This window comes from Phyllobates terribilis, unplaced genomic scaffold (genome assembly GCF_046119375.1).
Source record: "Phyllobates terribilis strain yellow unplaced genomic scaffold, ASM4611937v1 Scaffold_2__4_contigs__length_985480577, whole genome shotgun sequence".
NCBI classification, from domain to species: Eukaryota; Metazoa; Chordata; class Amphibia; order Anura; family Dendrobatidae; genus Phyllobates; species Phyllobates terribilis.
The window spans coordinates 437,382,857-437,396,310 of NW_027362762.1; the positions used below are offsets into that span (position 1 = coordinate 437,382,857).

Sequence of the window (13,454 nt, forward strand, 5' to 3'; positions counted from 1 at the left end):
CATTACTTCTTCCTCTCTGGAGCTATGAGGACGGGTGTTCATCTCTCAGAAGTAGACTAAAAGCTAAGCTATCTTCCCTTGTTTGTTCCACCTTGTTGTCTTTAGTTGTCAGTGGGGATCGACTAGCACTCATCCCCCTCCCTTCCCTAGCCAGGGCCAAACACCAGGGAAAGACAGGGAGAGGTTCGCATGCGGCAATTGGTGAAGAACAAATATAGGGATGTTAGGGGAGACAGAGTGATATTAGATCAGCCTAGGAGGTCTCCACTCCCCCCTTTCCCTAGAGTCTGGTCTTTCCCTCTTCGCTTTGTGTTGCACTAAGTCTTTCCCACACCTTGCGTGACATGTGAACTTCACCTTACCATGGTGTAAGTATCTTGATTCTGTTGAGTCATAATCCTAATTGCTGGCTACCTTCATCTAAGTTAAATATCTGAATTAATTTGATTTGAACTCTAAGCGTTCAGGAGATAGTCTAAAGAGGATCAAGACTGATCTGATAGGGAGTAGCTTGTTGGGACTGAGACTGAACAGAACCAGCAGTTTGCACCCTATTGTAACATATACAGTTTGCAGAAGAAAGTCAGTTCAAGGAAAGGATTAATGAAAACCAACTACAAAAATGTTTTATATATACACTACAAACATGCCAAGATGTAAAAAGAATTTAAATAAATATGTTTGTAATGCAACTTTATTACCACTAGATGGCACTCAATCTCAATTGTAGTTCCTACATTGCATATGTAGTCTGTAGACCAGGAGTCGGCAACATAAAAATGGTTGAGGTCTGCTGTATGGCAGGAGTAGACAGCTAAGAAAAGGTTCTGAAGATATAAATTGGTGAACAACTTCAGAAAAATGTTCCTCAGGGTAAAATTGCAAAGACTTTGAATATCCTACCTTCTACAGTACATAATATCATCAAAAGATACAGAAATTCTGCAAAAATCTATGAGCACAAGGGACAAAGCAGATGATCAATATTGTATACTTATGATCTACGTGCAGATTAATTTGAAACTCTTTATGGAAACCACTGACGCCATATTCTGCAGACTCAACAAGAGAGGGACCATCCAGTTTATTATCAGCGCAAAGTTCAATAGCCTGCATCTCTGATGGTATGGGGTTGTATTAGGGCCCGTGGCATGGGCAGTTTACACATCTTGTAAGACACTATCAATGCTGAGCATTATATAGAGGTTTTAGGACAACATATGCTCCCATCCAGACAATGTCTATAAGGCCTTGTATATTTCAGCAGGTCAATGCTAAACCACATACTGCATCCATCACATCGCGACTCCACAGAAGAACAGTTCAGGTGACCTCCCTGTATTCAGACCTTTCATCAATAAAAAAAAGATGTAATGCATTCTAAAAATGAAAAAAGCAGCAAAGAAGACCCAGGGCTGTTGAACAGGAAGAATCATACATCAGATATGAATGGGACAACATTCCTCTCCCAAATTTCCAGTAATTGGTCTCCTCACATTCCAAACGCTTACAGACTGCTGTAAAAAGAAGATATGATGGTACACAACTGCAGACATGGCACTGGCCCAAGTTTTTTTAGATGTATAGCTGCCATCAATTTTTAAATGAGTTATTTTTTTTCAAATATAATGGAAAAATATCTAATTTCACCTATGTTCTGTTGTGAATAAAATATGGCTATAGGGCATTTCCATATCATTGCATTATTGTTTTCTTTACATTTTACACAACGTCCCAACTTTTTTGGAATTGGGGTTGTACAAGAAGATTACTTGTTAACAATTTTAAAAAGCATTTAGTTTGTCATATAAATAAAGAAAAACCATAATGGATAAGAAAATGTGGTTAAATAAACGTGCGTGTGTTTGTGCGTGCGTGTACAAGTCATACATATATTTCTACCAGGAAATGTTTGGATGTATAACTATAGAATACTTATATATGTAGACATACATTTCATACCATTGCCATATATTGTGTTTCATAAATTTCTTTACCTCCAGGTAGGGTTTGTCTAGCTAAAAATACTTCAGGAACTTACGCAAAACATGAACAACCCTACATTCTTACCACACCTAGTCTGATATTTACTCTTGTACACTCTTGGAAATCTGGGTCACTGCACCAATGTTATCACGTGATATATCTTGAATGCTCCATCAGGACTTTCATTAGCATTAGTTGATAAACATTAGTTCTATTAATCCTCTTTTTGGAAATGTAAGAATCCCTTAAAAATTATATTTTTCACGAAATTGCCTTCTATTATGTTTTATTATTTGTACTCTAAAACAAGTCTGACGTGTCTGTCCTCTATTCTTCTCTTCATTATGTCAGGAATGCATGAACCATTATAAGCAAGGGACCAGTACATCCCCAGGGGAGACACCAACCCTTCATAGGAATATTCTTAAAAGTTCAGAATCGTCTGGCGTGAGACAAACAAGTACTACTGTACTTACACTACTGCATTAAAATTATAATACATTATTCAATCATGGATCTGCTCCTAAAACTGGGGCTCCTGCTGCTGGGGGTCACAGCAACATTAGCAGGTAAAGCAGTTTATCTTTTCTCACCTTTTACAATTTCTGTGTTCCTTGAGCTGATTTTTTTTCAAGGGTATGTAGCACCTTTTGCATAGAGGAAATGTGTTGGGGCAATTTTCTCAAAGCGATTTTTATTGTTGTCATTGATGTTTTTCAAAGATTTATCACTTATTCATTCATTATTTTGATAAACACATTAAATGTAACATTTTCATTGTTAACAGTTAACAAGTCAACTGCCCATTTAGTTATATTTGCATTGAAATAAACAGAAACTGTTTACTTAAGATTTATTCTGACTTTCTGTAGTTTTTAACAATTTGTCTCACATGAAAAGATGTTCCAATAAATCTGTTCTCAGCGACTGAATTGCTACATATATTTCACATATGACAAAAGTTGCAGCACATGAAGAACTCAGATTAATAAACTTTACTTGTTTAGTCCAAGAAAAGATTTTTCAATCTCACAATTCTTTTTCCAAAACTTAGCAATTTTCATGTCACTAGAAATAGGCTACATAGCAGAAAGTCAAAATAAGTTTGCCTTAGACCACGTAGAATAAAATATATTTTGCTCCATTTATAACAAGGTTACAACAGGTAAAACAATAGGAAAAAATACAAAATGTTTCTGTTTTGTTTCTAACAAGAGAGGTAATACTCACAAAGAGTGCATTTTATTTTCCCAAATGTAAAGTGAAAGGCAGACAGAAGTTGAAATGAACTGTTTAATGCTAAATTGATGTTGTATCTAAATACATTTATAGATCATATAATAATATTAGAAACAGAAATATATTAGACTTGGTTATCTTGGGTCTCATTAATAGTTTTCATAAATTAATAGTACACATGAAAATAGGAAACTTTAAAATACATATAATCTGAGTAATCTGCTTCTTCTTCTGGATTGACCTTTCTCTCTCAATTCAAGAGTAAAACTGTAAAATCTGTATTCAGTGAAGACATATTATTCCATTACTGAAATAAGAGATGACAGTTACTACTGATAAGATTCTATAAAGAGAAGAGAACTGAAGGCAGACACACTTCCTGATGCAAGTTCTCCCGAAACAACTCTTAGACCACGGCCCCACTATCAGTATTTGGTCAGTATTCTGTCAGTATTTTTTCTCCGGAGTGGGAGACAAAACCAGGAGTGGGTGATAAATGCAGAATTGGTGACCTGTTTCTATTATACCTTTTCTCTGATTGTTCCTCATCTGGTTTTGTGTCCCACTCCTGAGAAAAAATACTGACCAAATACAGATAGTGGGGCAGTGGCCTAACACTTTAAATCAATGGTAAAAAGGGAAACTCATTTCAGGAGAACTTGCACTAGAATGTTTCCCCTCTGCCACCCCTTCCATCTCCATAGAATCTTATAAGCACCATCTGTCATCTCCTATCTCAGTAATGTGAAAGTCTCCCTTCACTGAATACAGATTTTACACATGTACTGAGAGTGAAAGATCAGTCCAAGAAGACAAGGAAGCTGATTTTTTTATTTAAGATGTTTCAAAAAGTTGTCTATTTTCATATGTACTATTCATTTATGAAATAATAATTGAGAAAACAGTTACTGATATATTTGGATAGAGTTGTCTACTGCTCAGTTTTGTGGATCTTGCTGCGGCATTTAACATGTCAGATCCCTGCCCACCACAGGTATCCCGGTACTTTCGTGAGCCTATCTAACCCTGCACATAAATATTACAAATTAAATACTATTAATAAATTCTTCTGTCCTCTTTCAGAGGTTCGATATTATATTCCTCAAGTTACAACCAAGTCAGTTTTAGGGAGACTGACAAATAACAGTTTTGCCCTTGATGAACCACAGTGCATTTTTCACCTGTATAACACAACTGATGTATGGTTGGTTGTTGCACTGAATACAGGTAAGTGAATATATTATTAAACCATATTCCTAAAGAGACTTTCTCCTTTTTAAAAAGGGGGCCACATTGCTACTGCGAGAGCTTTGAGCATCTCATTGTTTTTCCTGCTAGCTACACAAGAAATCCTTACAGTGAAAGGAACAAGGATGCACTGCGTAACACAGCCGCTACCAAAAGTACAGAAATATGGTGTATAAAGAAGTATAAACAGTGAAGGGAAAAGGTTGAGCAGAAATGCAAACAGCTGATAACCTGTCTTAAAAAGGCTCTTCCGGAACAGAAAAAAATAGATAAATAAAAGAAATGTTATTATAAATTAAAACCTCAATACCTTTGGTTAACAAATGACACTTGTTTTGTATAGGGAAGCTCCCTTCTCTGCCCCACTACTTCCTACATTAGCTGTGCTCCTAAAGGATATTCTAATCTAACACTGGAGATACCAGAGGTGCAGAGGTAACAAGAGGCTGCTTACACTGCTCTTCACTCTTTCTATCTGATCTAATACTGAAGATACCAGGGGTGCTGGGGCAAGAAGTGGCTGCTCACACTGCTGTCCATCCATCCAGGGTAGACAGCAGTGTGAGCAGCCACTGCTTACCTCAGCATCCCTGGTATTTCCACTATTAGAACATAAAGACATGGCGAACAGCAGAGCGAGCAGCCTCTTCTTAAGGCTACAGTCACACTATCAGTATTTGGTCAGTATTTCCCATCAGTATTTGTAAGCCAAAACCAGGAATGGGTCAGAAATGCAGAATTGGTGCTCGTATTTCTATTGTATTTTTTCTCTGATTGCTCCTCACCTGGTTTTGGCTTACAAATACTGAGGTAAAATACTGACCAAATACTGAATGTGTGACTGTAGCCTAACTCAGCACTCCTGGTTTCTCCAGTATTAGAACAGAAAGACAGGGTAAACAGCAGTGTGAGCAGTTTCTTCTTACCTCAGTATTCCAGATATTTCCAGTATTTGAACTGAAAGACATGGAGGACGGCAGTGTGAGCAACCTCTTCTAACCTCAGCACTTCTAAGAATCTATGGTATTATATCAGAAAGACAGGATAGACAGCAGTGTGAGCAGCCTCTTCTTACCTCAGCACTACTGGTATTTACAGTATTAGATCAGAAAAACAGGGTGGATAGTAGAGTGAGCCGCCTCTTCTTACCTCAGCATCCCTGGTATCTCCAGTATTGGATCAGAAAGACAGAGTATACAGCAGCAGTGTGAGCAGTTTGTTACCTCAGCACACCTGGTATCTCCAGTATCAGAGCTGAAATAAATGGTGGACAACAGTGTAAGCAGCCTCATCTTACATCAGCTTCCTTGGTCTCTCCAGTATTAGCTCAAAGTATCTATTGGGAGCATATCTTCTTACACATAAAGGGAATGGGCAGAGCTTCCTACTGTACCTGATGATAAGCACCTGTATTATTAACATTCTAAGACAGGTTTCTGTCAGTGTAACAAGATGGTGGTCATTTTATAGTACTATAGTAATTAACTCCCTAGGCAAAACAAGTATGATATGCTAGCTAATGAAAGGTATTTAGGAATTTATTTATAATTACGTATTTATTTACTTGTAAAAATGTTTATTTTTCTAATCCAGGAGAACCCCTGTAGGGATAGGCCTCATATAAAAGAGCTTGAAAATCTCTTTATTTTGGAAAACATTCCCACTTTGCAGCATTGTTTCCACATCGGCCTAAAACTTTTGCACACTACACTCTCATTATACATATACCTTTATATATATACTGTATATATAGTAGGGGTTCATACTTTCGTGTAGTTACTTGGATACATGTGGCACAGGGTTTTTTTGTTTATCAAAATATCATGTAGTTTATTGTCCCTGATAAACTTTACCTCTCCAAAACAAAAACAACCTTCCTTCAGTATCAGTGGATAACATAAACAACCCTTTTCTTCAGGCAGAATAAAACTACATAAATGTAGCATCCTCATCAACCTCAGTATTCCCAGCAGCAACTCACACTTTTATTAAATGTGTTCACCAAACAAACACCTCCAGCATACTTCTCTTTGCAGAGCAGACAAACTAGCAGTCTCAACACACTCCACACTGCTGAGCTGGATCATAGAATAAACTTTTCCCAGCCAGGTTCTTTTGGTTACGCAAAAAAAATAATTAAATAGCAACACCCGCTTTACGAATAGCAGGGAAATACCTCAGTATCTACAACAACAAACAGCAGAGAGGATTCTCTTAAAGCGTAATCTTTACTTGTACTTGTAAAAACATTATATCCTCAATCCATATATTTTAAACAATGAATAAAGAAACCCCTTTTAACATAAGGACACAAAGAACCGTTATTAATATTAAAGATTAGATCTCATAATCAGTATATCCAGTCCTGATTGTTAAATAGCATAAACCATAATATAAAGTGCTATCGTGCAATATACAGTAGAAATAAAATGTGTAGATCTCACCCATTTTTCATGCAGACATCGTCAGGATTCCCCGTCCATACCAGTTGATATTATTTTAGCACTAATACTGCCCTGTCGTGCCACTGGTGTTAGCTCCTGCCCTAACAAGGGCAGGATCCAAATGTACTTTATAACTTATCCCACAAAAATCTCTCCGGACACGTTTCCTTCTCCTTACGGAGAAATCATCAGGGGAGCATGTTTGGTATTTTGGGGAAGGCACAAATGCTGCAGAGAAAAAGTGACTCCGTGCATCTAAAGTGCCAAAGTGAATAAAACCCGAAAAATTTCAATGAATCTCACAGTGGTGAGTGTTCTTTCATGGTGTGCAGAGTGCTGCCACCACTTTTAGTCCAACAAGTATATGGGGAGATATATACATATACTTGTTTAACTAAAAGTGGTGGCAGCACTCTGCACCACCATGAATGAACACTCACCACTGTGAGGATCATTGAAAATTTTTTGGGTGAGTTTTTTACGCGGTTTTGACATGTTTTTTCAAGCATTTTTGTACATCAATTAATGCTTTTTGGAGTTAAATAAAGTTATTTGGTGACCTTGGATTACAATCAGAACTGGGGTGAGTATATTGGTTAATTTGAATGATTAAAGAATGTGTCTGTTGTATTTCAAATAAAGTGTTTACACTGTGTCTGTGTGTTTATTTAACTCCTTACTTTAATTAAGTTTGGTCATGAAAGGGTCTGGTTGACACCTTGTCATAACCAAACAAAAGAGCTAGGTGTCAACTAGTTCCATTCACCCAATCTTTATTAGCATTTCTATTCATGTAATTTATGCAGGTGCTGTGAGCTGGTATTTTTAGCCTGGGAAGTTTCCATTTGCAAACATGATCCCTGGCCATAATTAACATCTCACAGCTGGTTCGTTAGCCATCAAGTCCCCATGATAAGCTCTCAGCAGCGATTTGGACGCAGTGTATTTTTGTTGCATCCAAAATGCGGTGTTCTAATGCCGCACTTTTGTTATCGGTACATGTGAATCCACCGCATATAATGACACTTCAATTGGTCAAAATCTGCAGCGGAGACTAGCATGTCCGCCACAATCAGGAGCCCCTGCAGGTTTGACCCTGCATGTTTATACAGCGTCAAACCCACAGCGTCCAGATGTTACAGCATAGTGGATGGGATTTCTAGAAATCCCATGTCCACTATGCGTGCATCCGAGGCTGTGGATCACCCATGGACACAGACATGCTGTGCGTCTTTCAGGACCGCAGCATGTCAAATTCTCTTGCTGAGTCGCTAGTGTCCGCAACAGAAATTTGTCCACTAGAAAGTATTGAATGTGATAAATCCGCATGGTTCAGTGAACACATGTGGATTTACCTGCGTTCAATAGAATGCAACGTTTTGGACACATTAAAAAATATGCGTCCAAGGTGCTGCTACATCCGGATCGTGGGCACAGAGCCTAAAATTAAAAAAAAAAATGGCATGGGCTCCCGCGTCATTTTTATAACCAGCAGAGGGAAAGATACCCGATCACTGGGGGCTGATATTAGTAGCCGGGTAAGGAGCCATTAGCCAACCCAACAATATTCCTTGGCTATTAATATCAGCCGACAGTTGTTTGTTTAGCTTTTACTGGTTAGATTACAGGGGGACCCCAGAAAAAAGCTGACGTGGAATCCCCCTATAAAATCTAACCAGAAAAGGCTAAACTAGACAGCTGAAGGCTGATATTAATAGCCAGGGAAGGGGCCATGAATACTAGCCCCCTCCACGGCTATTAATATCACCCCTCAACAGTCCCATAAATGGCGCATCCATAAGATGCGCCAAATCTGGCGCTTAGCTTCTGCTCTTCCCACTGCCCTGTAGCGGTGTTGAGTGGGGTAATGGGGTTGGGGTTCACGTCAGCCTTGTATTGGCGGCTGACGTGAAGCCCAGGTTAGTAATGGAGGGCGTCTATAAGACGACCACATTACTGACTACGTAGTAAGATGGTCGCTGCCTTTTCAATAAAAACACAGCCAGAATAAAGTATTTTAATTAAATAAAAAACACACGGTTTTACAGTTTTTTTAATTACACTCCGTCCATGAAGCCATCGATCTTCTGAAAAAAACGGAAAAAAACAAACAACCATATCCCTCACCTGTCCGCCGTCAATGATGTAGTCCACGATCACCGCCAACGAGTGTCCCACGACGATCCGTGTCACTTCTACAGCAGTGACATCAGCAATCAAGGATGTCACTGCTGTAGAAGACAGCAGTGTATACTGACAGGGGTGTAAAATCACCCCTGTCAGTATACATGCTGCTGCAGGAGGTCATTGGGGTCCATCAGCTAAAGATCAGCTGATCAGCCCTGGTGAGCTCTCACAGCCATGACCCTGGGAACTTTCTTCTGAAGGTTCCCACGGTGAGATCACGTGAGCAATCAGCTGATGCCACCGCAGGTCCTGGCAGCTCAGTACACTGTGGGGAGCAAGGCCTCTACCCGCAGTGTACCGCCGGCCTCTGGGAGGAGAGGATCGACGCCGTGGACCAGGAGGACATCGGGAGCTGCTGGACAGGTGAATATAAAAGGGGTTTTTTATTTTTACTTTATTTTTTTTTTTTTTACTGCGTGGTAGCCGGATTGGCTGGGAAGACTACTGTCTCTCATCTTCCTCTTGACAATACCCCATAGATTCTCTATGGGGTTAAGGTCAGGCGAGTTTGATGGCCAATCAAGCACAGTGATACTATTGTTTTTAAACCAGGTATTGGTACTTTTGGCAGTGTGGACAGGTGCCAAGTCTTGCTGGAGAATGAAATTTCCATCTCCAAAAAGCGTGTCGGCAGAGGGAAGCATGAATTTCTCTAAAATTTCCTCCATGGCTGCGCTGACTTTGGTCTTGATAAAACACAGTGGACCTACACCAGCAGATGACATGGCTCCCCAAACCATCACTGATTGTGGAAACTTCACACTAGACCTCAAGCAGCTTGGATTGTGTGCCTCTCCACTCTTCCTCCAGACTCTGGGACCTTGAATTCCAAATGAAATGCAAAATTTACTTTCATCTGAAAACACCACCTTGGACCACTGAGCAACAGTCCAGGTCTTTTTCTCCTTGGCCCAGGTAACATGCTTCTGGTGTTGTCCATTGGTCATAAGTGGCTTGACACAAGGAATGCGACACTTGTAGCCCATGTCCTGGATACGTCTATGTGTGGTGGCTCTTGAAGCAATGACTCCAGCAGCAGTCCACTCCTTGTGAATCTACCCCAAATTTTTGAATGGCCTTTTCTTAACAATCCTTTCAAGGCTGCGGTTATCCCGGTTGCTTGTGCACCTTTTTCTACCACACTTTTTCCTTCCACTCAACTTTCCATTAATATGCTTGGATGCAGCACTCTGGAACAGCCAGCTTCATTAGCAATGACCTTTTGTAGCTACCCTCCTTGTGGAGTATGTCAATGACTGCCTTCTGGACATCTGTCAAGTCAGCAGTCTTCCCCATGATTATGGAGCCTACTGAAACAGACTCAGAGACATTTTTAAATGCATAGGAAGTCTTTGCAGGTGTTTTTTCCAAATGAAAATTGGAACTCTGGGACCTTGTGGAGTGTGTCAATGACTGCCTTATGGACATCTGTCAAGTCAACAGTCTTCCCCATGATTGTGGAGTCTAATGAAAAAGGCTAAGGGACCTTTTTAAATGCGTAGGAAGCCTTTGTTAATTATTCTAATTTACTGAGATAATGACTTTTGTGTTTTCATTGGCTGTAAGCCATAATCATCAACATTAACAGAAATAAACACTTGAAATAGATCACTCTGTTTGTAATGACTCTATATAATATATGATTTTTAATTTTTACATTGAAGAACTGAAATAAATTAACTTTTTGATGATATAATTTTTTGAGAAGCACCTGTATATGTGTATATGTATGAACTGTAATATATTTTATTTTTGCTTATTTATTTTTCAAAAAGTCTACTATATGTACACATATTAAAGGGGTTGTTCACTACTAGGACAACCCCTTCTCATTCGCCATGTTTGCCCCAGTTAAAATTAAAAAAACGTATACTTACCTTTGGTGCCGATGCTGTTCCAGAGTTGAGAGAGTAGCCACAGCTCTCACTTCCTGTTCATTCTACCACCAATGTAGAAGGTATGTTACAGCTGCAGGGCATTATTGGGACTCCAGACATTAGCCCGCTCACTGATGCGTCAGCATTGTGGGAAATGATGGGGATCGAATCATGAATAAAATGTCAAACTATTTGAATTTGTGTGGAACTATGAAATTCAGTAAATTTTACTCAAACTTGATCGTCCATGAATTGATCCGCTCATTTGTAATGCTCACTGTAAAATATGGTGGAGGAGGGATAACGCTATGGAGTTGTTTTTCGGCCTCCTAGTTCAAGTTGAGGGGAAGTGTTAATGCGTTAGCAAACCAAGACATTTTGGACAATTGTATGCTTCCAACTTTGTGGGGACAGTTTGGAGAAGGCACTTTTCTATTCCAGCATAAATGTGCCTCAGTCACAAAGCAAGGTCCATAAAGGCATGATTGGGTGAGTTTGGAGTGGAAGACTGTCCTGTGCAGGGTCCTGACTCAGCTCCATTGAACATCGAACACCTTTGAGATGAACTAGACAGAAGATTGCAAGCTAGACCCTCTTGTCCAACATCAGTATCTGACCTCAGATATAATCAAAAATCAAAATTCCTTTGGACACTCCAAAATCTTGAAGAAAGCCTTCCCAGGAGTTTGGAAGCAGCTATAGCTGCAAAGGAGGGAAACAACTTCACGCTAATGCCTATGGATTTAGAATGGGATATCATACAGGTGTAAGGTCTAGGTGTCCCAATACTTGATGTATTTCATTATGCAGTCTGAAAGACGTCCAAATTATTATAGTTAGAAACTCTATTTTACTTTTTTACCTTTCAGTATTACATGGAAATAGAATAAAAACAGTAGCATGTCATAAACAGACATAACCTTTAAATAAATGTAGGGTTTTGTTATTTTCACTGACTTTAAATTTGTTTTACCCACAGTTATACCAAGACTGACTGTAAATGATCTCAGTAATCCATCTGATTACAAGTTATTCCCAACTAAACATTACTATCATATCTACCAGCAGCCAGCTGCAACCTACCCATGTGCTGATACTGTTCCAAAACCCAAGGCTTTGATTCCGGTTGGAATAGAAATGTATTGCGGAAATGTTTCATTTTGTAATGGGATTTTAACAGAAAATGGACCTTATCGGTAAGATCATTTATGAAATATTTAATTATTCTGATTACTTTACAGCTTAAATGGCACAGGCATTGCAAACCTACTGACACAACAGGTTAAAAAATGCAACAGCTTGCATCATTCTTAAAGGATGTGGCCTGCCCATATAATATTGGGAGGGGGAATAGCATGTCAGTGCTTTGTGGGGTATTCTTAGAAGGTGCTAGGCAGCCTGTATAATCTAATAGTTTGGGTATCACTAATAATAATCTGTGAATCAGTATGGTGCACTACATGTAACCGACTTACAGATCAGTGTTTTGCACATGTGTGAAACACTCATGAAACATGGCTTTTTGCATCTTTCTGGCGGTGACATCTTGACTGACGGTGACCACTGCAGCATCAGTGCTTGATTGAACAGGTGAGAATTGATTACGTTATATTTTGCCCCATTTTTGTCCATTTTTGTAATCCAGGACAACTCCTTTAATACATAAACAAGTCAAAATTCAAATATTTTCATCCACTAAACCTTGTTTCCTTCCTTAACCCCTTCAGCCAAGGGGTTTCACCTTCCTGACCAGGCCAAATTTTACATTTCTGCCCAGTGTCACTTTTTGTGGAACGCTTCAACGTGTCCCAGTGATTCTGAGATTGTTTTTTCGTGACATGTTGTACTTTTTGTTAATGGTAAATTTAGGCTGATATTTCTTGCATTTAATTGTAAAAATATCAGAATTTTGGCGAAAAATGTTGAAAACTTCGCAATTTTTAAGCTTTCCCTTTTATATCCTCATACTAGTTAGTCATGCTGTACAAAATAATTAATAAATAGCATTTCCCATATGTCTATTTTACAACAGAATCATTTTTGAAATGTAATATTTTTGTTAGGAAGTTAGAAGGGTTATAAATTTATCAGTAATTTCTCATTTTTCCAACAAAATTTACAAAACCATTTTTTAAGGGACCATATCATGTTTGAAGTGACACTGAGGGGCCTTTGTAACAGAAAATACATAAAAATGAGACCATTTTAAAAACTGCATCCCTCAAAGTGCTCAAAACCACATTCAATAAGTTTATTAACCCTTTACGTACTTCACAGGAATGAAAGCAATGCTCATTTAGCGCCAAATGTAGTATTTTACAGGGTTAACATGCAGAAATGGACCATATAGTTTGTTGTGCATTTTCTCCTGAGTACGCCAATATCCCATATGTGGTGGAAAACTACTGTTTTGGCGCACAGCAGAGCTTAGAAGGGAAGGTGCGCCATTAGACTTTTGGAGTGCAAAATTGGA

At 38.9% G+C, this 13,454-nt stretch overlaps 1 protein-coding gene across 1 annotated transcript in view; it reads left to right on the forward strand.

Moving 5' to 3' along the window:
• The first annotated feature begins 2,367 nt into the window (after positions 1-2,367).
• LOC141252768 (uroplakin-3b-like) overlaps positions 2,368-13,454 on the forward strand; it is a 43,007-nt gene continuing 31,920 nt past the window's right edge. The window contains exons 1-3 of the mRNA XM_073670555.1: positions 2,368-2,555; positions 4,309-4,452; positions 11,961-12,177. Of these exons, the coding sequence (XP_073526656.1) occupies positions 2,498-2,555; positions 4,309-4,452; positions 11,961-12,177 (419 nt within the window). The 5' untranslated portion in view covers positions 2,368-2,497. The remainder of the gene's footprint in view (positions 2,556-4,308; positions 4,453-11,960; positions 12,178-13,454) is intronic.